The following is a 23136-nucleotide window of genomic DNA, read 5'->3' as shown; positions in this document are numbered from 1 at the left end:
TGTGATGATGAATTGAATGAACTGCTTCTATTTGGAATTGAACTACTGTTTATTGTGCACTGGATAAAGAGCCCAGACTGGAGCTGACTGTGAGCCTGTATTGAATCCTGGTATGTGCTGATAGCCTACGGCTTAAAGGGGACTATTTGCCACACACTTTCAGGTGGCTTATATGTGCTTAAGATTGAAGGTGAATGCTGCTGTTGGAACTGTGTGTCAGGTCTACTAGAAACCTGCATGGAATAAAGTCTTTAAGATTGAAGTTGCTGGTGGACATTTATTTCTTGACTGTACCAGGAGCCTGTAGCTGGAGGAGATTGTTCTATCCTTGGCTGCACTTAGAGGAACCTGGTTACAAGGTCTAAACACTAAATTGACCAGATACAAAATGAAACACATGTATTTCTACACCGTAATATGTTTCATCAGATGGCTATAGTAAATTCCTTCACTGTTGCTTGCCTCTATGTATTACAGAACCTTCTAAGAATATTCTGCATATGGACTTCCAATTAAAAAAAAACATTTATGACTGTTGTATTCTGTGTGCATTTGTTTCTTTTTAAGTCTATCATACTTTGCCTTTAATGATAGTGGAGGTGCCTTGGGCCTGCCTGCTTCATCAGCAGACTAGCTTTCTCTACACTACACTGTCTGGATATTCCTACAGCCCCTCTATCGCTGAGGCACATGAACTGGGAAAGATTGTACCCTTTTTAATCAATCATTAGGTTTCACTGATGAGTGGTGATTTGGTCCCCTTCCATCCCTTGGGTCTAATGGGAATTGCACTTGCAGTACACTTAGTTCCTTCCATCTGGAGGAGCAGGAGAGAAGAATATTCTTTGTAGCAGAGTGTCAGGGTTTTTTTTTTTTTGTCCTATCACTTCCATTAATCACATGCATTTATGTGGTACATCACAAAACTCACAGAATCTCAGTCTTGCATTTTACACCCATAGAAGCAGACAAACCTTTTCCCCACTATTTCTTTTCTTTTTCCTTTTATTAGAATAACTATGTAGAAGAAAAATGTCTCTTCCACCACAAAGGAAGATGTGTCCTTACCCACAGTGACTGCAGCAATCACAGGGGAGATAAATGCAGACAGGAGAACCCCGCTGGCCACAACCAGGCAACGCTTGCACAATGGCAGCTTATTCTTCTTGCTTCGGTTGAACATCTGGCAGGAGAAGAAAAAAGAGCAGACTGAAATTGAGACTAGTGTAAAGGAAAAATAGAGTATTTCAATACGAGACAAAATTAACTAAAGACCCATGAAGATCCTGTATTCGGGAAAATTGAATGATAAGCAAAGGGAATGGAACGTTTCATCTGTGGGATCCTGAACAGGTACCAATTCATCAAGCTGCCTAGACATTTCTGCCGAGTGTTGTAACACCCTCCCAGTGCCCCCTCCCCCTGCCCCCAACCTGGCCTCCATACTATAATATAGTGTAAAAAAACAAGTTTCCAGAGGATACATATATAGTAACTGTATCTGGCCCGGCAGCTACTGCTCAATGGTGTGTGAACCAAGGTAAAAGGTGTCTGAATGCTGGTGTCAGGGCCAAATGTATGGTTTGAGTGCAGGACAAAAAATATTAAAAGTGGTAGTACTAGTAAACACATTTGAAATGAAAGCCTAATATTGTACAGCAAAAGCATAAAAGAGCATGAATAATGCTAAAGAAAGAGGAAGTTTACATTGGTGTCTTCCTTTATTCCCCAGTTTTACAAGCCTTTGGATCAGGGAAATGGGACTTGATATACTGCCTTTCTGTGGTTTTTGCAACTACATTCAAAGCGGTTTACATAGTACATACAGGAGGGACAATGGAGGGTTACGTGACTTGCCCAGATTCACAAGGAGCTACAGTGGGAATCAAACCCAGTTCCCGGGGATCAAAGTCTGCTGCAATAACCACTAGGCTATAATTTCCAGGAAAAAGGTAAAAAAATAATGCCTTAATTCTTCTTTCCATGGTAGATGGAGTTCTTTTTGGCTGATAGGCTTCCTCCATTCCTCCATAATTCATGCTCTAACTTCTGTAGCCATGGAAACAGAAGTTGAGTTACTGCCACACAATAAGTCCCTTATGTTCAGCCTGCAGTAAAAGTGTTAAGGGAAGAGCTAGAAAGAAATTAGAAAGATCCTCATTCTCTCAAGGAGAGCTAGAGAACTAAATACCACAGGCTGTGCAGGGGACTCTTAAATCAGGGGCACATCTTAAAGCAGCAACACACATTAGAGACCTCACCATTTTTTTTTTTGACAATAGTTTTCTCTTTTAATCTTATTTCTAGTTTTCCTTTTTTTTTAAATGTCAGAACATTTTTTTTGTTACATTTTCACTGCCCACACTCCCTTACTTGAAAATTCTCCTCCCCAATTGCCTGCTACCCTTGTTTGTTCTTTATCTATGCCTCACATCATGGATTGGCATGGACATTCATATTAAGGGGTCTGGATAAGAAGAAGGAATTTGCAGAACTTTTTAAAACACTGATTTCTTTTCATAAAATAATAAAAATCAGAACCTAATGCACAATAAGCGTTGCTGCAGAGCTCCCTGCTAGGCTTTGACATTTTGGCTCCCCCCCACCCACCCACCTTATGGAATATTTTTGCTGCTATAGTGAAACACAAGGTAACAGTGAGAGAGTTTACCCTCTGGACCTCATCCACCCTCAGTAATATCTTCTGAAGCATTTATGGACCATTTCATTTTCTGTGAGACTGCTGCTGATGTGTCGGGAGTCTCCAGTCCCAGGAAAGGCATGGATGCAGCCTCTCGGGTGCAATGGAAGATGTAAAGGATTGCTTTTCAACCCTGCTTTGATCGATAATGAACTCTGAAATCTTCTGTCTTTGACCGAAAGTAACTTTCCTTGTAAATACAAAAACAAGTTGGAAGATAAGAATTAATTTGGTGTGCAAAGGGGAGGATGGTTCTTGTTTTCGGAAGTTCAGCCTGGCTACCTGGACGTGGAAAGCATGTGACCATGTTCCCACAGTATGGCTTGTTTACCTAAACAGCGAAGCATTCTGTAATTTTCCTTAGCTCTGAACATGAGCTCTGAGACTAATAAGGGGAGTTTCTTTCAGTGAAATCGGGAGCTCATCTGTGAGTAACATACGTACTGCGCAGAGGACTTGTTCCTGGTCTAAAAGGCTCCTGGCTTTCGTTGTGATGGGCCCTCCCAGCTGATGTTAAGAGTCTGGATGTTGTAAGGACCAATGATGATTGTATGTATAGTGTATTATTGCTTCTTTTCCTGGTCTAAGAACTCTTAGCATTGCTTAGATGTAGAGACCAGTGATGTAATGATTGTTTATAGTTTATATAGCTAATCATTGTGTGTATATAGCTAACCATGGTATATATCTTAATCATTGTAGAATTTAGCACCTTTAATAAAGGTTTCATTTATCTAATACGAATCCAAAAGAATCCACGGTAATTATTGAGTAGTCTGTGTCAGTGAGACAGGCTGTTAATCTATAGCAGTACATCAGGTAGAACTGGAAACCATCCCCTGGTGACTGAGAACTGCTTTCTCTGCCAGGGAAACATGAAATGGTGAGCTGTCAAGTGAGTTAGCAGCTGCGTGAGCTATGTAAGATGACACATCAACTGGACAACACACCCACTCCTCCTAAGTGTAGCACTGTCTTAAAGTTTTAATACACCTACAACACCAGCACAGGTGTAGCTTGAGATGGGCATGAGGGTCTGTGCCCTCCACCCCTAAATGTGAGTGCTAATGCTGAATTGATCCCCCTCTGCTCCTAATATGTCTTCCTTACCCTTTGCCCCCCCCCCCCCCCCCCCCCCCATTAAAAAGGCAAACTACACATATGAACCCTGTAAAGTAGCAGTGGGAAGCAGCATGCATTGAGGAGGCACCTGCTTTCGTTTATAGAATAGGCACACTTTTATAATTGCCCTCTGTGGGACCAATTCTATAACTCAGTGCCTCCAATTAGGCACCCGGAGGGCACACAGTAGCAGCCTATTCTATAAAGTAAAGTAGGCACCTGTAACCAGTTATTAATGTGCCTAACATTTAGGACTCATGCTAACCATACAGATGTGTAAGTGTCAGCGCCTAAGTGCAGCAGGTATTTATGTAACTTATATTATTTAGTAAATTATGCAGATATGTGAAAGCCCCTCCTTTAAAAAAAATTATTTATAAAATTTAACATTATATCCAAGCAATATTTACTTGTACAGAAAAGTGTTACAAAAAGAAAATCAAACCTTCCAAGTAGACAATCTAATAAGTAGAGGAGTGTGGTAGCCGTGTTAGTCCACTCTTAAGGTTATCAATAGAAATCAAACAAAATAAAACATGGAAAAGAAAATAAGATGATACCTTTTTTATTGGACATAATACATTTCTTGATTAGCTTTCGAAGGTTGCCCTTCTTCATCAAATCGGAAATAAGCAAATGTGCTAGCTGACAGTGTATATAAGTGAAAATATTCAAACATTACTATGACATTCTGACAGGGTAGGAGGATGGGGGTGGGTAGGGGGTATGCATGGGGACTCAAAGCATATCATTGATATTCTAACAGGATGGGTGTGGATAATTGAGGGGTGGGGTGTTCAACAGAGAAATACAGCTTTAGGGTTTATAATGGGGTAGGAACCCCAGATCCTTGTTAAGTCCTTTCTGTTGGGTGTTAAAATATTCAATCATTCTGACTTCAAAGGTCTTATGTTCTTGTATGGTTTTAAAGTTACCTTTCAGGATTCTCACTGTGAAGTCACTGGTACAGTGTCCTGGTCCTGTAAAATGCTGACCAACAGGGGTGGGAGCCCTACTGGCACCAGTATTGTTCATATGATGTCTATGTAAATTGAATCTTGTCTTAAGCATCTGGCCTGTTTCTCTAATATAGCATCCTTCGTTACATTTTTTACACTGAATGATATATACCACATTGGAAGATGAGCAAGTGAAAGATTCCTTTATGTTGAATATCTTTCCTTTGTGGATGACTGTGGGGTCCTATGAAATATTTTGGGTTCCTAGCCCATTATAAACCATAAAGCTGTATTTCTCTGTTGATCACCCCACCCCTCAATTATCCACACCCATCCTGTTAGAATATCAATGATATGCTTTGATGTCCCCATGCATACCTCCTACCCACCCCCATCCTCCCACCCTGTCAGACTGTCATAGTAATGCTTGAATGTTTTCACTTATATACACTGTCAGCTAGCACATTTGCTTATTTCCGATCTGACGAAGAAGGGCAACCTTCGAAAGCTAATCAAGAAATGTATTAAGTTATGTCCAATAAAAAAGGTGGTATCTTATTTTCTTTTCCATATTTTATTTTGTTTGATTTCTATTGACAATCTAATAAGGAAATTAAACACTCAAGTCCACAATATGAAGATCCAAGACTTAATGAGAGGATAAAGAAAATATAAGAGAATATTTTAGGCAATAAGATACCCAAGGTACTTGAGATAGATACTAATTATGTGAAGAGCTCAATTCAATCTCTTAAAACTTGTTTGGTTGCCAAAAAGGCTGTTAGTTGAGAAGGTTCAAAGAAAACATATTTAACAACATTGTATTTGATAATACATTTAAATGGATATCTTAAAAAAAGGTACCCCCTATATGAAGAACACCAGGTTTCAATAACAAAAACTGTTTACGTCAGCGTTGAGTATCTCTAGATATATCAGGAAAAATTTGGATCCTAAAGCCTAGGAACAAGTTCTCTCTAGTTTTTAAAAAACATTCTCAGTAACCATTGGTTATCAGGAGATAATGCCACCAAAGCAACCAAAGTCGCTGCGGTGGCTACTTCTGAATCTGAAGTATTCAATATAGCGGAAACATCTAGGGAAGCTGTTCCACCGCTTTCCTCGGTAGATAATAAATTTGTGAGAAAGGAGGAAATTTATCCTCCAGTATACCCAAAATTTCCTTCATATAACGCTTTAGCATTTCCAAGGGCAGAAGTGAAGATTGTTAAACCTAAATCTTTGACAAAAGAAGTCTGCAAGCTCTAAACACGGGATAAATCCTTTTTAATTTGATCCATTCGAGAAGACAACTCCTTCACCTCTGTTTCAACTTTTGCTGCTTTCAATTCTACTCAAGAAAGTTTCTGTGTAAGAGCACCAGTTTGCAAAAACAGGGTTTTCCCCAAATCCAAAATCAAGAACCATAAAGAATCCAATGTTACCTCAGTGGGCCTCTTTTTCAAAAACTCAAGAACAGACACAACTGACATAGACTTAGGAAATCCACCTTCCAGCTCCAATTTGGCAACTCCTTGATCCCCCGTCATATTTGCAGCAAGGTTGTTTTCCCGGTAGAAAACTTCCAGTCTCCCTCCGTCTCTAGCTGGTGTAATCAAGCCTCTCTCAAAGCTGTGCCCTGCATACTTCCTGTAGAAGGCACCACTGACTCAGCAAGTGGAGAACTTGCACCTTGCGGCTGTGGGGGAGGAGCTCTTTGGTCAGGGCTTAGCGATGTTTCTAACCCCGGAGACACCGCCATATCCTCTCTCAAAGCCTGCATCTCTAATGAGCCTAGGTACTGGATATCCCCTGTCTATCAGTTTCTCTTGTAGTACTGTAGCTTGATGTTGATATTCTTCTGTAGATGAACAGATCTTTCTATATCTTAGAAACTGAGCAAACGGAATGTACAATGACCAGGTTGCATACTTGTATATTGTAATACTGTATTCCTATCTGTAGGTTTTACATATATTGAGGTTTGTTATGTACCTTTCTCATTCTTAACCCAATTATCCAAAAATGAGATTCCAACATAGCTGCTATGGATGTCAATTTTAATAGTACTATGCCGCAAATGGTATTCAAAGCTGACGAGTCGGAAAAACTGAATGTAATCTCCATAAACTTGAAGGATGTAATGGGGCAATTTGACAAACTGAAGAGTAGCAAATCTCCTGGACTGGATGGTATCCATCCCAGAGTACTGATAGAATTTAAAAATGAACTGGCGGAACTAATGTTAGTAATATGTAATTTATCTTTAAAATTGAGCGTGGTACCGGAAGATTGGAGGGTGGCCAATGTAACGCCGATGTTTGAAAAAGGTTCCAGAGGAGATCTGGAAAATTATAGAATGATGAGCCTGACGTCAGTGCCAGGCAAAATGGTAGAGACTATTACAAAGAATAAAATTACAGAGCATATTCAAAAGCATGGATTAATGACACAAAGCCAGCATGGATTTAATGAAGGGAAATCTTGCCTCACCAATCCGGGCCTGGGCCAAGGCCACCCCCGGGGCCGCCGCTGCCCCCTCCCCCATTCGCTACTACTGTCGCCTCCCTCTCCTGCTCCCAGGGCGCCGCAGTCCTCAGTCTCACCTGCCTACCCTCAGCTCCCTCGACAGCCCCCTTCTGTCTGCCACCGGGCCCTTTCATTTAAAAAAAATCTCTAAATCAGCAGCACAGCACCAGCGAGCAGCACCTCACCTCTGTGTGAAAGCGGCAGATCACCTCTCCTTGGCCTTCCCTCACTGTGCCCCGCCCTTGCGGAAATAAGAAGTTACATCAGATGAGAGCGGGACACAGTGAGGGAAAGCCCGAGGTGATATGCCGCTTTCACACAGATGCGAGGCTCTGCACTGCCAATTAGAGATTTTTTTTTTTAATGCAGGGGGCCCGGTGGCAGACAGAAGGGGGCTGTCAATGGAGCGTCACCAATTTACTACATTTCTTTAAAGGGGTGAACAAACATGTGGATAGAGGTGAGCCAGTTGACATTAGGTCTGGATTTTCAAAAGGCATTTGACAAAGTACCTCATGAAAGACTCCAGAGGAAATTGGAGAGTCATGGGATGATAGGAGGTAGTGTCCTGTTGTGGATTAAAAACTTCTTAAAAGATAAGAAAACAGAGTAGGGTTAAATAGTCAGTATTCTCAATAGAGAAGGGTAATTAGTGGGGTTCCCCAGGGATCTGTGCTGGGACCGCTGCTTTTTAACATATTTATAAATGACTTGGAGATGGGAGTAACTAGTGAGGTAATTAAATTTGCTGACGACACAAAGTTATTCAAAGTTGTTAAATCGCAAGAAGATTGTAAAAAATTACAAGAGGACCGTACGAAACTGGGAGACTGGGCGTTTAAATGGCAGATGACATTTAATGTGAGCAAGTGCAAAGTGATGCATGTGGGAAAGAGGAACCCGAATTATAGCTACATAATGCAAGGTTCCACATTAGCAGTCACCGAACAAGAAAGGGATCTAGGTGTAGTCGTTGATGATGCGTTGAAACCTGCTCAGTGTGCTGCGGTGGCTAAGAAAGCAAATAGAATGTTAGGTATTATTAGGAAAGGAATGGAAAACAAAACTGAGGACGTTATAATGCCTTTGTATAGCTCCATGGTGTGACCGCACCTCAAACAATATGTTCAATTCTGGTCACCGCATCTCAAAAAAGATTAGAAAACGTACAGAGAAGGGCAATGAAAATGATAAAGAGGATGGGACAATTTCCCTATGAGGAAAGGCTGATGCATCTAGGGCTCTCCAGCTTGTAGAAAAGCGGTTGAGGGGAGATAAGATAGAGATCTATAAAATAATGAGTGGAGTGGAAAAGGTAGAAGTGAAGCATCTGTTTACTCTTTCCAAAAATACTAGGACTAGGGGGCATACGATGAAGCTACAAAGTAGTACATTTAAAACGATTCAGAGAAAATGTTTCTTCACTCAACATGTAATTCAACTCTGGAATTCGTTGCCAGAGAATGTGGTAAAGGCGGTTAGCTTAGCGGGGTTTAAAAAAAGGTTTGGCCTGCTTCCTAAAGGAAAAGTCCATAGACCATTATTAAAATGGACTTGGGGAAACTCCACTGCTTATTTACAGGATAAGCAGCATAAAATGTATTGTACTTTTTTGGGATCGTGCCAGGTACTTGTGACCTGGATTGGCCACTGTTGGAAACAGGATGCTGGGCTTGATGGACCTTTGGTCTGTCCCAGTATGGCAATACTTATGTACTTATGACAAAATGGTTCAGCTTGGAATAATTTCTTCCTTTGGTCTAGTGTTCTGTGAGGTCCTGTCCAGAAGAAATAGCAGATAACCCTTTTAAACTGCCTTAATCCAAACTTTAAACTTAAGTAGTTCATTTAGAGAGGGAGAAGGGGGTGGGGATTTTAGGAATTATAGTTGATTGGGGAAGGGGAGAAAGGGGGGGGGGGTTGAGATTTCTAGGACTTTAGGAATGCGATTAATTACTAATGAAAACTTGTCATTTTCTTTTGTGCTTTTGGATTTGTGCCATATTTTGTGTTTTGATCCTTAATCTTATTGAAATGTTTAGATGGGAATTCATCAAGGTACAGTAAAAGATTGCCTTTTACCACTCCTTGACGTAGCTGCCGGATTCGAGCAACCTGCAGTATCCCAGTCCTGTAGGTTTCTAAATCTTGAGTTAACGGAATAATGCTGTTTGTGAGCCACCTCACAAGCAGCATTAATCACATGGCCTGGGAATATCAGGCCTCATAGCTGTGACCTGATGGTCCCAGTCTAGCAGAGCAGGGTCCTCCAGATTCCAGGTACTCCCCTGGCTCAAGCACTGCCCTCCCCCCACTGCACCTTTCCCTGAACTGCCACTTCAAAGATAGCCCTTGCCTCCTCACAGGGCTACCTTGACATCATTGGTGGTCCAGGGGGGTCTTCGGAAAGGAACAACGCTTAGTTGCTCCTGCCCAGTCCAGTACCGGCTGCAAAATGGTGCAAATATCACTAGGGGGTCATATTTCCATATAAGAGCTACTGATGATGTCAAGGTAGCCCTTTGAGGGGTCAAGGGATGCCTTCAAGGTAGGGGAAAGGGGGAGAGGAGAAGGGGGCTTGAACTTGTGGGGGTGGGTTGGGCTTGAGCCAGAGATTCCTGGAAGCCAGGGGATACCCTGCTCAGCTGGCTTGGGCCATGACTGCAGTATATAGGAGTACTTGTATCAAGTAACCTACCACAAGTAAAATGTCATAAATAATACAGAATTTCGTAAATATATTAGGGGAATTCTCAGAGTTGGAACTCGCCCATGTGGGAGTATCCACTCAATGACAGTGAAGGAATAGCCTAGTGGTTAGTGCAGTGGACTTTGATCTTGGGGAATTTATTGTTTTCTTGCAGATAGTGGCAGATCAAATCCAAGTCCCTGAGGCAGAGCTTATCGAAACTCTGTGGTGTCGGACGATAGTAAGGATCCTGCCAGTGGATGCAACCAGTGCATAAAGAAGGCCTGGTGCGTGGAAGAGGAGTTGTGCTTCAACGGCTGCTGGGTGGAGGTACTATCCACTTGGCACTGGCAGCCTTGAGATAAGTGTTGCGCTTTCATCATTTTATTATGTAGGCAATTAGGAGGGAAAATATTTGAAAAAACGTGTGTGCGTTTGTTAGATTTGTGCTAATACTGCTGGAAATATTGCTGGAAGACAAGGGTATTTACGAGTACATTAAAAAAGTATTATGTTGTAAGATAAGATACTTATGAGAATATTTAAGAATATGAAGATAGGAATTGTTGCACTTATGTAATGTTAAGGGTTGTAGTATATTCTGTTCTATATAAGGTGTATCATGATTTGGGACACAAGTGGGAACATTCAATGATTGAGAAGCTTATCCACCCCCAAGGGTAGTATACTGCCATTGAGTAGATACCCTCGCATGGGTGAATTACAACTCTGAGAATTCCCCTAATATCTGTACTATTTATGACAGTTTACTTGTGGTAGGTTACTTGATGCAGGTACTCCTATATACTGCAGAATTTTTTGGAAATTCCTTGATTATAAGATGTATATGTTCTCCACCAGTTTGTGGTATCAATACCCCGGTTTTGTATGAGCATTGTGAGATTTAAATACTGGTGGGTTATATTGGGATTTTTGTATTACGTTTGTAGTCCAGGGTATAGCACAAGTCCCCAAAAGTAAAAAAAAAAAAATAATGCATCTCTTATGCAGCTTTACCTTCTAGATTTCACAGCTGAGGCTACTGGTTCCAGGCTACAGCAATTCCAGCCCCTCAGCCAGGGCTGCAAAAAGTCCCAACCCTTTCATAATCCTTGACAGGTTCCTCCCAATAGCCTTCCTAACAAATTGCTGGTTGAAACAAGGCTCAACCCTATTCCTGCATCTCACTGTCTATTTCTCCAGTTGAATTAGTCCCTGGAATTTCAAAAGTTACCTCTATCGCTTCAGCATTAGAAAGTATTTCTGTTTCTGCTGGAAGCTCCTGCCTCTCTTTTCCTGCTCTGGGGAAATGCCTGTTATATTTCCAGTGGTTCATGAGCTTCTAAGGCCCCACTCCTGGGTCTGGCTCTCTGTGATAGGTCCATCTCATCTTGTTTTCCTATTGGGGGATGGAGCCAAAGACTACACTTTCCACAATTCCTATGGTACTCCTAACCTGCCCAATTTGCTGGACCTCTGTTTTCCTTCTACTCCTTCCCTGAGGCACATAGGTGTTTCTTCATTCAGTAGTTATCCATGGATCTTGCTGACATTCCCTTAGGTAAGGTTTTATTTTTCTTTCTGCTGCTGCCTTGCCACAGTTCTAGCTTGAGCCCCCAGGTTTATGGAGTAAAGTATTCATCATCTTCCTCTTCATCATACTGGGACCCAGTCCCCTAGTCATAGCATGTATGCCTATAAATGTTGGTATTCTAAACATTTATACCCACTCCCCAGATTCTATGTATGGTGCCCAAAATTGGGCACCGATCTAAGATGTGCGCCCAATTAAATTGGCTAAGTAGCTAATTAGTGTTGTGATATCCCGCTTCTCACTCAGGGTGACCTGGTTCTCAATATGCAGATCATATGCAAATTAGTGTGCTACCCCTTCTCGCTCAGGGTGACCTGGTTCCCACTAAGCAAATTAAACAGGTCTCACCAACTGCATATTTCTCAGGCAACTCTTTATTCCAGCCCCTGGGCACACTTCCTCTAGCTTAATACTTTATACTTTCATAGATCTTCACACTGAGCCTTCCCACACAGATACATGGGCTCAGTACTACACCAATACTTTGGGGACTCTCAACCCCAGGCTTTGCAGCCTGCTTCTCTCAGTACTTTGGACACACAGTCCCCTCTTTGAACACATAGTTCTAGACACACAGTCTTTTCTTCTTTGGACACACAGTCCCCTCTTTGAACACACAGTTCTAGACACACAGTCTTTTCTTCTTTGGACACACAGTCCCTCCACTGAACACACAGTTCCTATAAGTACTGAGGCCACACAGTCAAACACTAATGCTTTAGGGACTTCTTACCCCCAGGACTTTCAGCCTGCTGATCTCCTTTGGACACCCAGTCCACCCCAAGTCCATAAGGTTAGCCAGTATCTTTCAGGGGCTCTCTCTTCTTCTGCTGCTAGCTCACTTCCCTTCCTTTCACAACTCAGGTGGGGTATAAAGTGGTTAATTAGCTACACAGGACCCAGCCCATAACCGCCTGCACCTGTGGACCTCCCAGGGCTCTCCCCAGTCCTAGCGACCTCCACCTTCTTCTAGCGCCCTCTAGTGGCCTACACCGTATAGGACCCCCTCTTACTTATCACAGTGTCAATAATTGGGTGCTAATTGGCACCAATTTGGAATTGGGCACACATTTTGCTATATGCTACTATGCGTCGAAATTGAGCACTGAGAATTACACCTGCTTTCAGCTGGCATGAGTCCTGGCATCCAAATTTGGGCACCGAAATCGGCACTCAATGCAATTTTATAATGGGAGCTCATCTTTGAGTGCCAATTTTAGAATATCATTTACTGAATGTAGCCCATAATGGGGGTGGGGGTGGGGGGAATTCTATATATGGTGCCTAAAATAATCAGCGCTAAAATCTGTGCCAGCTAAGCTATTCTATAATCAGTGCTTAGATTTAGGCACCGATTATAATACGCTTAGTTAATATTTCAGTGCCTAAGTCTATGCGCATCCATTTACATCAATGAAAATGTAGCGTAAATCCCAGTGCGTAGATTTAGGCACACTGGGACATATTCTATAACTAGGTGTGTACATAAGTAATGCCACATTGGGAAAGACCAAGGGTCCATCAAGCCCAGCATCCTGTCCATGACAGCGGCCAATCCAGGCCAAGGGCACCTGGCAAACTTCCCAAACGTACAAACATTCTATATATGTTATTCCTGGAATTGTAGATTTTTCCCAAGTCCATTTAGTAGTGGTTTATGGACTTGTCCTTTAGGAAACAGTCTAACCCCTTTTAAAACTCTGCTAAGCTAACCGCCTTCACCACGTTCTCCGGCAATGAATTCCAGAGTTTAATTATGCGTTGGGTGAAGAAATATTTTCTCTGATTTGTTTTAAATTTACTACACTGTAGTTTCATCGCATGCCCCCTAGTACTAGTATTTTTGGAAACCGTGAACAGACGCTTCACATCCACCTGTTCCATTCCACTCATTATTTTATATACCTCTATCATGTCTCCCCTCAGCCGTCTCTTCTCCAAGCTGAAAAGCCCTAGCCTCCTTAGTCTTTCTTCATAGGGAAGTCGTCCCATCCCCGCTATCATTTTAGTCGCCCTTCGCTGCACCTTTTCCAATTCTACTATATCTTTCTTGAGATGCAGCAACCAGAATTGAACACAATACTCAAGGTGTAAATTTCAGAATGCCCACGAAAAGCCCCATATCCATGCCCCTCTTTGCCTGCATGTGTTAGAAGTTTGGTGCACGTCATTACAGAATACACTTGGAGGGGCATAATCAAACGCAAACGCCTATCTCCATGGGCGTTTATCTCCAAGAACGGGTCCGTGAAGGGGCGGGCCGAACCATATTTTTGAAAAAAATGGACATTTTTGAGCGTTTGTTTTTTTTAGCGATAATGGGAACTAAAAACGCCCAGCTCAAAAACGTCCTAATCCGAGCCATTTGGTCATGGGAGGGGCCAGGATTCGTAGTACACTGGCCCCCCTGATATGCCAGGACACCAACTGGGCACCCTAGGTCAGTACGGTGGACTTCAGAAAAAGCTCCCACATGCATAGCTCCCTTACCACGGGTGCTGAGCTCCCAACCCCCCTCCCCCAAAACCCACTACCCACAAATGTACAACACTACCATAGCTCTTAGGGGTGAAGGGGGCACCTACATGTGGGTACAGTGGGTTTTGGAGGCCTCCCATTTACCAGCACAAGTGCTACAGGTGGGGGGGATGGGCCTGGGGCCACCTGGCTGAAGTGCACTGCGGTACCCACTAAAAGTGCTCCAGGGACCTGCATACATGCAGGCCTCTAGGACTTGTTGCTGCTGTATAACATTGGCACACCAGTTGACACTTGAAGACTAATCTCTTTGAAAACATCCTTTATTGGAATAACCGCGTTTACTCACAGTTAACTGCAGATCAGTGGTTGTGCCCCACTGGCAACGAGTCTCCCTGGTACTGAGATTAGCAGTAGGTCAGAGCTGGCAGAATGCTGTACAATGCCCTCTTTCAGCCACATTCAAGGGAAGAACTAAGTTCTCTAACGTGGCTAACACAGGAAAGGGAACTAAAACTGGCTTACAAAAATGGCCACTACCGCATGGACTACAACAGGAAACCCAACAGGGCACACTCTGACCCAGTAGGCAGGGGGAAAAGCACCATGGGAGAAGAGCCTACCAACTACCAACATCGTGAGACTGTAACACAAGCTAATGAAATCACGGAGCCCAATACCCTACACCCACCACAATGCAATGCTGATGTGACCCTATACTGCACCCGAGAGCCACATCTGACCCAGGGAAAGGCTGTGACAGGATCGAACACATTCTGCTGTCATGGAGGTGGGTATGGCATTTGAGGCTGGCATACAGGCTGGAAAAAAAGTTTTTAAAGTGGGTTTTTTTTGGTGGGAGGGGGTTAGTGACCACTGGGGGAGTCCGGGGAGGTCATCCCCGATTCCCTCCAGTGGTCATCTGGGCAGTTGGGGCACATTTTTGGGACTTGTTCGTGAGAAAAAAGGGTCCAAAAAAAGTGACCCAAAATCGCGGTCAAAACGCCTTTTTTTTTTTTTCGATTATCAGCTAAAGACGCCCATCTCTCCTCAGCTGATAATCACGCCACAGTCCCGCCTCCACCACGCCTCCGACACGCCCCATAAATATTATTAGTTTCCGCGACGGAGTGCAGTTGGAAACGCCCAAAATCAGCTTTCGATTATACTGATTTGGGCGCCTTTGCGAGAAAAACGCCCATCTCCTGATTTGGGTCGAAATATAGGCGTTTTTCTTTTTCGATTATAAGCTGGATAGTCACTTGTGTGCCTAAATTCTAATCAGTGCCAATTAGTCCTCATTATTGCTCGTTAAGTGCTGCTATCAGCACTTATTAGCTTGTTAAGTTATGCACATTGTTATAGAATCTGTGCCGATTTTGGCGCAAATCTCTAGGTGCGCTATATAGAATCTAGGGGGATATGCACATAAATGTGAACACCTAGTTTATAGAATTGCCCCATATATGTTGTATTCCTGTTGCTCTCTTGCTCATATCTTCTGCCTCTGGATTCTGCCTCCCTCTCCTCTCCCAAGACTCAGGGCTATATAAGAAGTATGAATGTATTATTTTCCTTTATTAAAATATGATCATATTTTTCTTTCACACACCCTTCATTTTCTGTTGTGCTAAAGACATGTTTCTGGAAGATGAGTTCATAAACTATTAAGGTTGAAAACTTGACTTGGAAAAAGCTGTTGCTATCTTTTGAGATCCTGCCATGAACCTGTGACCTGTATTGGCCACTTTTGGAGACAGCATACTGGGCTTGATGGACCTTTGGTCTGACCCAATATAGCAATACTTATGTACTTAATAGTAATAATAATTAGTATTTATTATTATGTATTTGATATACTGTCTAATATGACAAGCATGTCAAGGTGGTGTATGCTATATAAATTGAAAAATTGCAAAAATAAAAAGTTTTTTTTTTTTTTAAATAAATCAGAGCCTAAAAGAATAGGTTCCTAAGGGCAACTTTTAGAAAACTGTATTTTATGACCTGCATATATGTGTGTGTGCATTAGAAGAGCTCTAGGGATGTGTCTGTCTGTCTTTGTGCCCTCTCCAGTGGAGCACCTCCTCTTTCCAGCCAGTTCTGCAGCTTCTCCACCCCTTCCGGTTCCTTGGTTCTTCTTAGGTTTGCCAACTTTTTGAAAGAGAAAAAGCTGACCCCTGTTTCTTAATCATTTGGGACAAAAAAAACCTTTAAAACTGAATAAACTACTTTTTTGAAAGGGAGGAGTGGTTAGGGTGGTAGACTTTGGTCCTGGGGAACTGAGGAACTGAGTTCGATTCCCACTTCAGGCACAGGCAGCTCCTTGTGACTGGGCAAGTCACTTAACCTTCCATTGCCCCAGGTACAAATAAGTACCTGTTTACAATATGTAAGCTGCATTGAGCCTGCCATGAGTGGGAAAGCGCGGGGTACAAATGTAACAAAAAAAAAAAAAAAAAAAAAAGCAAATCACATTAAAAAAAAAATTTGAGTCAGTGTTATTCCAACTGTTGAATTTCTATACTTCATGACCTGCTCTTATAAGGCTTAAGGTAAAGTTGTATGTTCTAAAATCACAAGGTTACTCATATACAGTCTTTACCCTTGAGCTCTCATTGTATGCAGAGAGTGGATATACAGTTCTTTGGAAAATATAAATCACTTCCAGCACACAGTTCTTCTAAAACTTGAAATCATGCTGCTCTGTGAAACACTGAGAAAAAAATCTGCTGTGAGGCCCAGAACGGCTGGAGCAGTACAAGTTCAATATTCATCAATCTTCCACTTTTTTCTATGTATATATTTTGGGAATAAATCACATCTGAAAGGTAGGATGAGTGTTTGAATGATTTTACCTATGATATACTATTCTTATAAAGCTGATTTACTCCCAAAACACAAAATTTCTCATCCATAAACGCTGCTTTCTGCTGCACAGCTCTTACAAAGCAAGTGCTTACATGTGCAGTCTTTACAACACTAGAAGCAAACAACAAAAGGGTGAGCATTTATCTTATATGGGAGGACTGAAGTGCTATTGAAGTGTAAATCACAGCAGAGACTCTTCATACCCTATCATGGATCATTACAGCAGCATAAAAGCCAGCTTTTCTACTGTTGGTCTGGCCATTGGATAAATAGCCAGCCCGGCTGAAAACCGGCTAGTTCATAACCCAAACTTTGAGGACAATGTAGAAAGCTACTGCATGCAAAAATGCGCAGTTAATGAGGGTTCAAGGCATTAGTGGGCAAACAATGCAGAAAGGGGTTCAGCACCTGAATTAACTCCAGTGGCATATATCAGTGCACACCAGATTAAAATGCCTGCAAAAGGAGGCTATCAGTCTGCTGCAATGTAGAGAAAAATTTCAGCTGTGCACTTATGTGTACCAGATGAGTTAAAGCAAAAACTATACTGCTAAGTTAAAGGTGGTATAGAAGGGTTAATCAAGCGGATTTTAATGCTCCCTGACCTGACTTCCCTGCCCGATAGTTTTCTGCATTGGTCTTTCCTGGTGTCTAGTGACACCCCTTTCCTTCCCCAACCTGACCTGTCCCCAGACTGAAATTAAAAATATAATCCCTGGTGTCTAGTATCACCTCCAACTCTTCAGGGGCCCCCATAGTCTCTCCACAGAGCTTACTTCTTGAAAAATGGCAGCTCCTGACCTCACACGGTGCACCTGGGATGCACTGAATAGGGCCAGTCTGCCAAATAAGGGGAAAAAATTCTCTTATTTGGTAGACTGAGCCTGCTGGGTACCTGCCATTTTTCAAGATAGCAGCATTGGAGGCAGGAGCTCCTGCCTCTTAAAGGTATGCTCTGTGGGGGAACTAGGGAGCCTGAGAGGGGGATCCAGGGGTGCCGCTAGATACCGGGGAGAGGTGGTATTTTTAATGTTGGGAGAGGGAGAGGTGCCACTAGACACCAGACACAAGGCTGATGCAGAAAGCAATTGGGGGCATGGGAGATGCTGACCCAGGAACATCATTTATGTTGTGTCACCTTTCCTGTTAGTGCATGAACCAATCATTTGACAATAAGCTGTGGTTTGCTGCAGTATATTTTTTCATTAATTGTGCTGTAGAAGCTACATGCTCAGCCATGGGTGCGCAGCTCTACAACATAGCTCTCTGCATCGGCCTCTTTGTTTGCCTGTCTACTAGACAAAGCTTATTATATCAGTCTCACAGATGGACAGACAAAATGCTTTTTAATGGCATATAAAATGTGCTATCTAGAAAACTCATTCAGAATGACAAGATGCACTGTTGCTTTTACATTCTCTTCCATTACTTTCACACTGAAATATTCTCATTTTTGCTGCTGCAGGTATAAGAGAGAATTTAATCAGAGAATAATCCTGCTGCTGGAGAAAGGTACCAGAACTAGGATAAGGAAGGGGGCAGAAGATCAAAGAAAGGAAAAAGTGGAATCAGAGGAGGAGGAAGGTGGTGATACTGCTTGTTCCAGTTTCTACGGGAGGAAATGAGTAAAAAGGGTAGCTGAGGGATAGAACAAGAGGTAAACTCGCTTCCATTTCCAGTCTCCTCCCAGCTCATTCCTGTTACCCGATTGGGTGAGAGATTTTTACCTTTCTCCCCATATAGATTGGGATCCCGATGACAATAACTGGGATGGCAATACCAGCAAGAAGGGAAATAACCATCGGGGCCCCAAGCAGCATGCCAACCTGCCAGAGAATCTTCCGAGTCCGCGACCAAGGCTTCTTCCCCCAGAATGTGCAGCCAGAGGGACTGTAACACATAAAAAAAGCATGTTGTTAGCTGCAGCCTGGTGTAACACACCCAAAACACTAATTTAGTCAGAGGCTAGTGAAACACGTGTGCTTTCTCTCTCTCTCTCTCTCTCTATGTGTATTTGTAACAGTATTAAATCAATCAAGGACATTAACTTCACTATGAAAATACACTCCATTTACGGTATAGAAATGGACAGTATGTCATTCCTAATATCAGGATCCAACAAGGGATATTCGTGGATTTGAAGGGTTTTAATCTTTAAACTGTTACCACTCTTGTTTTGTATAACATTTAATCCTTTAAGTACACTTCTTAATTCTTCGGGTTATGGATTTAGCCTTAATCCTAGAACTGGCAAAAACCCAGAGGTTACATCACACGCTGTTTGTAGATGACTTGACGCTCTACAGTTCCAGCGATTAAACATTTGGCAGCACAACTCCATTTAGTAAAAAGCTTTTCAGATGACATCAGGATGACTTTTGACCTGGATAAATGTGCTAAGGCAACTTTTCTAGGAAGTAAATTAACTAAAAATGAAAACCTCTTTGCCTGATGATTGTGCTATCAAGGAACATAAACAGGAAAGGGTATATAAGTATCTAGGAATTGAGGAAAAAGCAACAAGCCAACATGAAGTATTGAGAGAAAGGACCAGCAGAGTATTACAGGAGATTAGACCAAATACTAAAATTGCTCTAACATCAAAGAATAGAAACAAGCCATCAACTAGCTTGTAATTCCTATACTTTTATATAGCTTAGGAATTGTGGACTAGCCTCTTAAATAACTTGAAAAATTGAATGTACGAACAAGAAAATTCCTCCACGCTCATGAGATAGTCTATAAGAATGCCGGATCTATACATTCCTAGCACTGAAGGAGGAATGGGAGTAGTGTAACTCATGGGCTTTTGTCAAAATTAATTGATTTTGACAGGTGACATGCCCACTTCTGGGTTTTCAGCCAATCAGAAGTGAGGACACACCCAAGCCATGCCTACTCCCCCACCCCTTTTTATAATGCCACTGCCCAAACCACACCCAAGCCATGCCCACTCCCCGCCCCTTGGATGAGATCAGCCACCCAACTTAAAACACAAGCTAATCAGAAGTAAACTCCCAACACAGACTGAAAAGGAAAAGAAGGGCACATGTCCCTGTAATATATCCAGCTGCAAGCTATGCCAAAACATTTCACAGGACCCCACAGTCATTCACAAAGGAAAAATATTAAACATAAAGGAATCTTTCACATGCTCATCTTCCAATGTGGTATATATCATTCAGTGTAAAAAATGTAACGAAGGATGCTATATTGGAGAAACAGGCCAGATGCTTAAGGCAAGATTCAATCTGCACAGATATCACAAGAAGATAGCCGGTGCCAGTCAGGTTCCCACCCTGGTGGGCCAGCATTTTACAAGACCAGGACACTGCACCAGTGATTTCATAGTTAGAATCCTGAAAGGTAACTTTAAAACAATACAGGAACATAAGACCTTTTAAGTCAGAATGATTGAATATTTTGACACCCAACAGACAGGATTAACAAGGATCTGGGTTTTCTAGCCCATTATAAACCATAAAATTGTATTTCTCTGTTTATCACCCTCCTCTCACCTACCCACACCCATCCTGTTAGAATATCAATGAAATACTTTGGTGTCCCCATGTATACCTCCTACCCACCCCCACCCTCCCACCCTGTCAGACTGTCAAAGTAATGCTTGGATGTCTCACTTATATATACTATCTGCTACCACATTTGCTTATTTCCGATCTGACGAAGAAGGGCAACCTTCGAAAGATAATCAAGAAATGTATTAAGTTATGTCCAATAAAAAAGGTATCATCTTATTTTCTTTTCCATGTTTTATTTTGTTTGATTTCTATTGATAACCTTAAGAGTGGACTAACACGGCTACCACACCTCTCTATTTTTATGTTTAAATAGTTTTATTAGAGCATCAACATAGCAACCACAAGATCATAGGCGCCCGGTATAAGAGGCTTGGACAGGCTAAGCCTCCCCTGCTGTGCTCTGAGAGGTTTAAATTGTTGATTTACCTCCATCCTCACAGCAGGAGCTGCAGTGAAAGCCCTCTAGCCTTGTGTAACCAATTGTAGAAATTGGTTTATGGTTTGTTTACCTTACTGCTGGGAGAGCAGGGGGAGGGGGGTGGGGGTTGGCTGGGTTGCTAGGGAGATATTTAATGAGGAGGACTTCCTGACCTGCACTGATAACAGATAGCAGCAGAATCGGAAAACCAGACAACAAAGGTAGAAAAGATCATTTTATTTTCATTATAGTGTTTGGAATATGTCCACTTTGAGAATCAGGTGCTCAACCTTAAAAGTTTATATTTATTTACTTATTTATGGCATTTTATCCCACATTAAACATGAATTAGGGTGTTTCATATTGTTGACGGTCTGCATTTTCCGTATGGGTGGTATATTGGTGTAGTAGGTTCTGCCCTGTGTAATATTTATGGTACAGTAAGGTTCTGACTGTGTTTTTTGCACAAAGTTGTGCATAGTGTTTTGCAGTTGAGCGATTGTGCTTAGAATATGCTTTGAGCAACCACTTTATTCTTTGACATATGATACATATCTAATATCTAAATTTAATAAAAGGTATTAATTGTGACTTTTATTTTTATTTATTTTTTCTGTGTGTTATCAGACAATTATGGATTTAAGCCCCACCCCTGGCCCCACCCCCTTTAGCCTCCCCAAACAGTTGGGCCACCGACCGCCTATGCACAAGATAATATATCATTCCATACATCTCTGTACAAGTTCTAACAGTGCATTGCTAATATCAGATATGTAAAGGCTGAAACAGTTTTTTAAATTAACTCCCCATCCCCTACCCCCCTCCCCATCCCCTACCCCCCTCCCCATCCCTCTTCCCTCAAATAATCACAACTATAAATAACTTGTAAACTTCTAACTGGAACAGATAAAACAATCTTTAGTCAAGGACCACATTTATCTATAACTGTTAGACCAATCCCATCCAGGCAACCCCTATATCCCAAGATTCTACTCCACCAGGTCCCTCCCAACCTCCTTCCCTCCAATCCTCTCCGCCATAAGCTACCGCAGCCTCTGAGGAGTGAGGACTCTGCTTTTTATAGGAGATATCCTTTTGCCATTCCAGCTAAGACTTCGTTGTAGCCTCTGCAATAATAATCACTCTGATTTCCTATCTAGCTTTGGGAACATGTTGGCAACCCTTGTAGACATGTAATTAACAGCAACTAACCCATATGCCACCTCCCAACCTCCCCTACCCTCCCTTAACCCCCTCCCATCAGGCTACACCTCTCTATTTTAAATGAAAAAAGTGGAAGGGCAGAATAAGTGCTTTTCTATAGTTACTGGTTTGCACCCTTTCTTGACAGTTCGAAAGGAAAAAAGCTCACTGTCTCACCTCTGCATCCCCCTGACCCCCAGTGGCGTAGCAAGGGTGGGGCGGTGGGGCCGGTCCGCCCCGGGTGTCAACGGGTGGGGGGGTGCATCTGTCCACCCACCCCCGGCGCAGCGCCTCCCCCCTGACACGGTCCCCACCTGTCTACGAGCTCCATCCATCTGCAGCGCTGCTGTAAAAATCGCTTTGTCGGCCCTTCCCTCACTCACTGTGTCCCGCCCTTGAGGAAATAGGAAGTTACGTCAGAGGGCGGGACACAGTGAGTGAGGGAAGGGCCGACAAAGCGATTTTTACAGCAGCGCTGCAGATGGATGGAGCTCGTAGACAGGTGGGGACCATGTCGGGGTGGCGCTATGCCGGTGGGGGGGGGTCCATGCCAGTGGGGGGGTGTCATGTTGGTCTGCACCCAGGGGGGTGCAGCGGCAATCCGCCCCGGGTGGCAGCCGCCCCCGCTACGCCACTGCTGACTCCCACCTTTTTCTCTGTCTGTAGTCTCCTCCCCTTTTCCCCTTAGTAAACCTGTTTATCATACAGTCACATGAATACATAGACACACACACACAGAGCAAAGCAAACTATTCTCTGTGAGAGATCAATAGGGTCTGTTGCCACCATAAGTACATAACTACATAAGCATCGCCATGCTGGGACAGACCAAGGGTCCATCAAGCCCAGCACCCTGTCACCGACAGCGGCCAAAAGAACCAGCAATTTGTCCCGCCCATCCTAGAAATACTGCTTTATTCCCTCGTCCATTCAATAACATTCTATGGCTTTTTCCTCCGTCCAACCCTTTTTTGAAGTCCGCTAAGTTAACCGCCTTAACCACCTTTTCCAGCAGTGAATTCCAGAGTTTAAC

General features: G+C 42.7%; 1 protein-coding gene across 1 annotated transcript in view; it reads right to left on the bottom strand.

The window, feature by feature from the left end:
* The window catches only part of LOC115466979 (E3 ubiquitin-protein ligase RNF19A-like), an 86217-nt gene that overhangs the window by 4150 nt on the left and 58931 nt on the right, over window positions 1-23136 (bottom strand). Inside the window, 2 exon segments of the mRNA XM_030198589.1 lie at window positions 1069-1183; window positions 18671-18833. Of these exon segments, the coding sequence (XP_030054449.1) occupies window positions 1069-1183; window positions 18671-18833 (278 nt within the window).

Source organism: Microcaecilia unicolor, chromosome 3 (assembly GCF_901765095.1).
Source record: "Microcaecilia unicolor chromosome 3, aMicUni1.1, whole genome shotgun sequence".
Taxonomy (NCBI): domain Eukaryota; kingdom Metazoa; phylum Chordata; class Amphibia; order Gymnophiona; family Siphonopidae; genus Microcaecilia; species Microcaecilia unicolor.
Note: the sequence above shows the minus strand (reverse complement) of the source record. Positions and strands in the feature narration are given on the sequence as shown.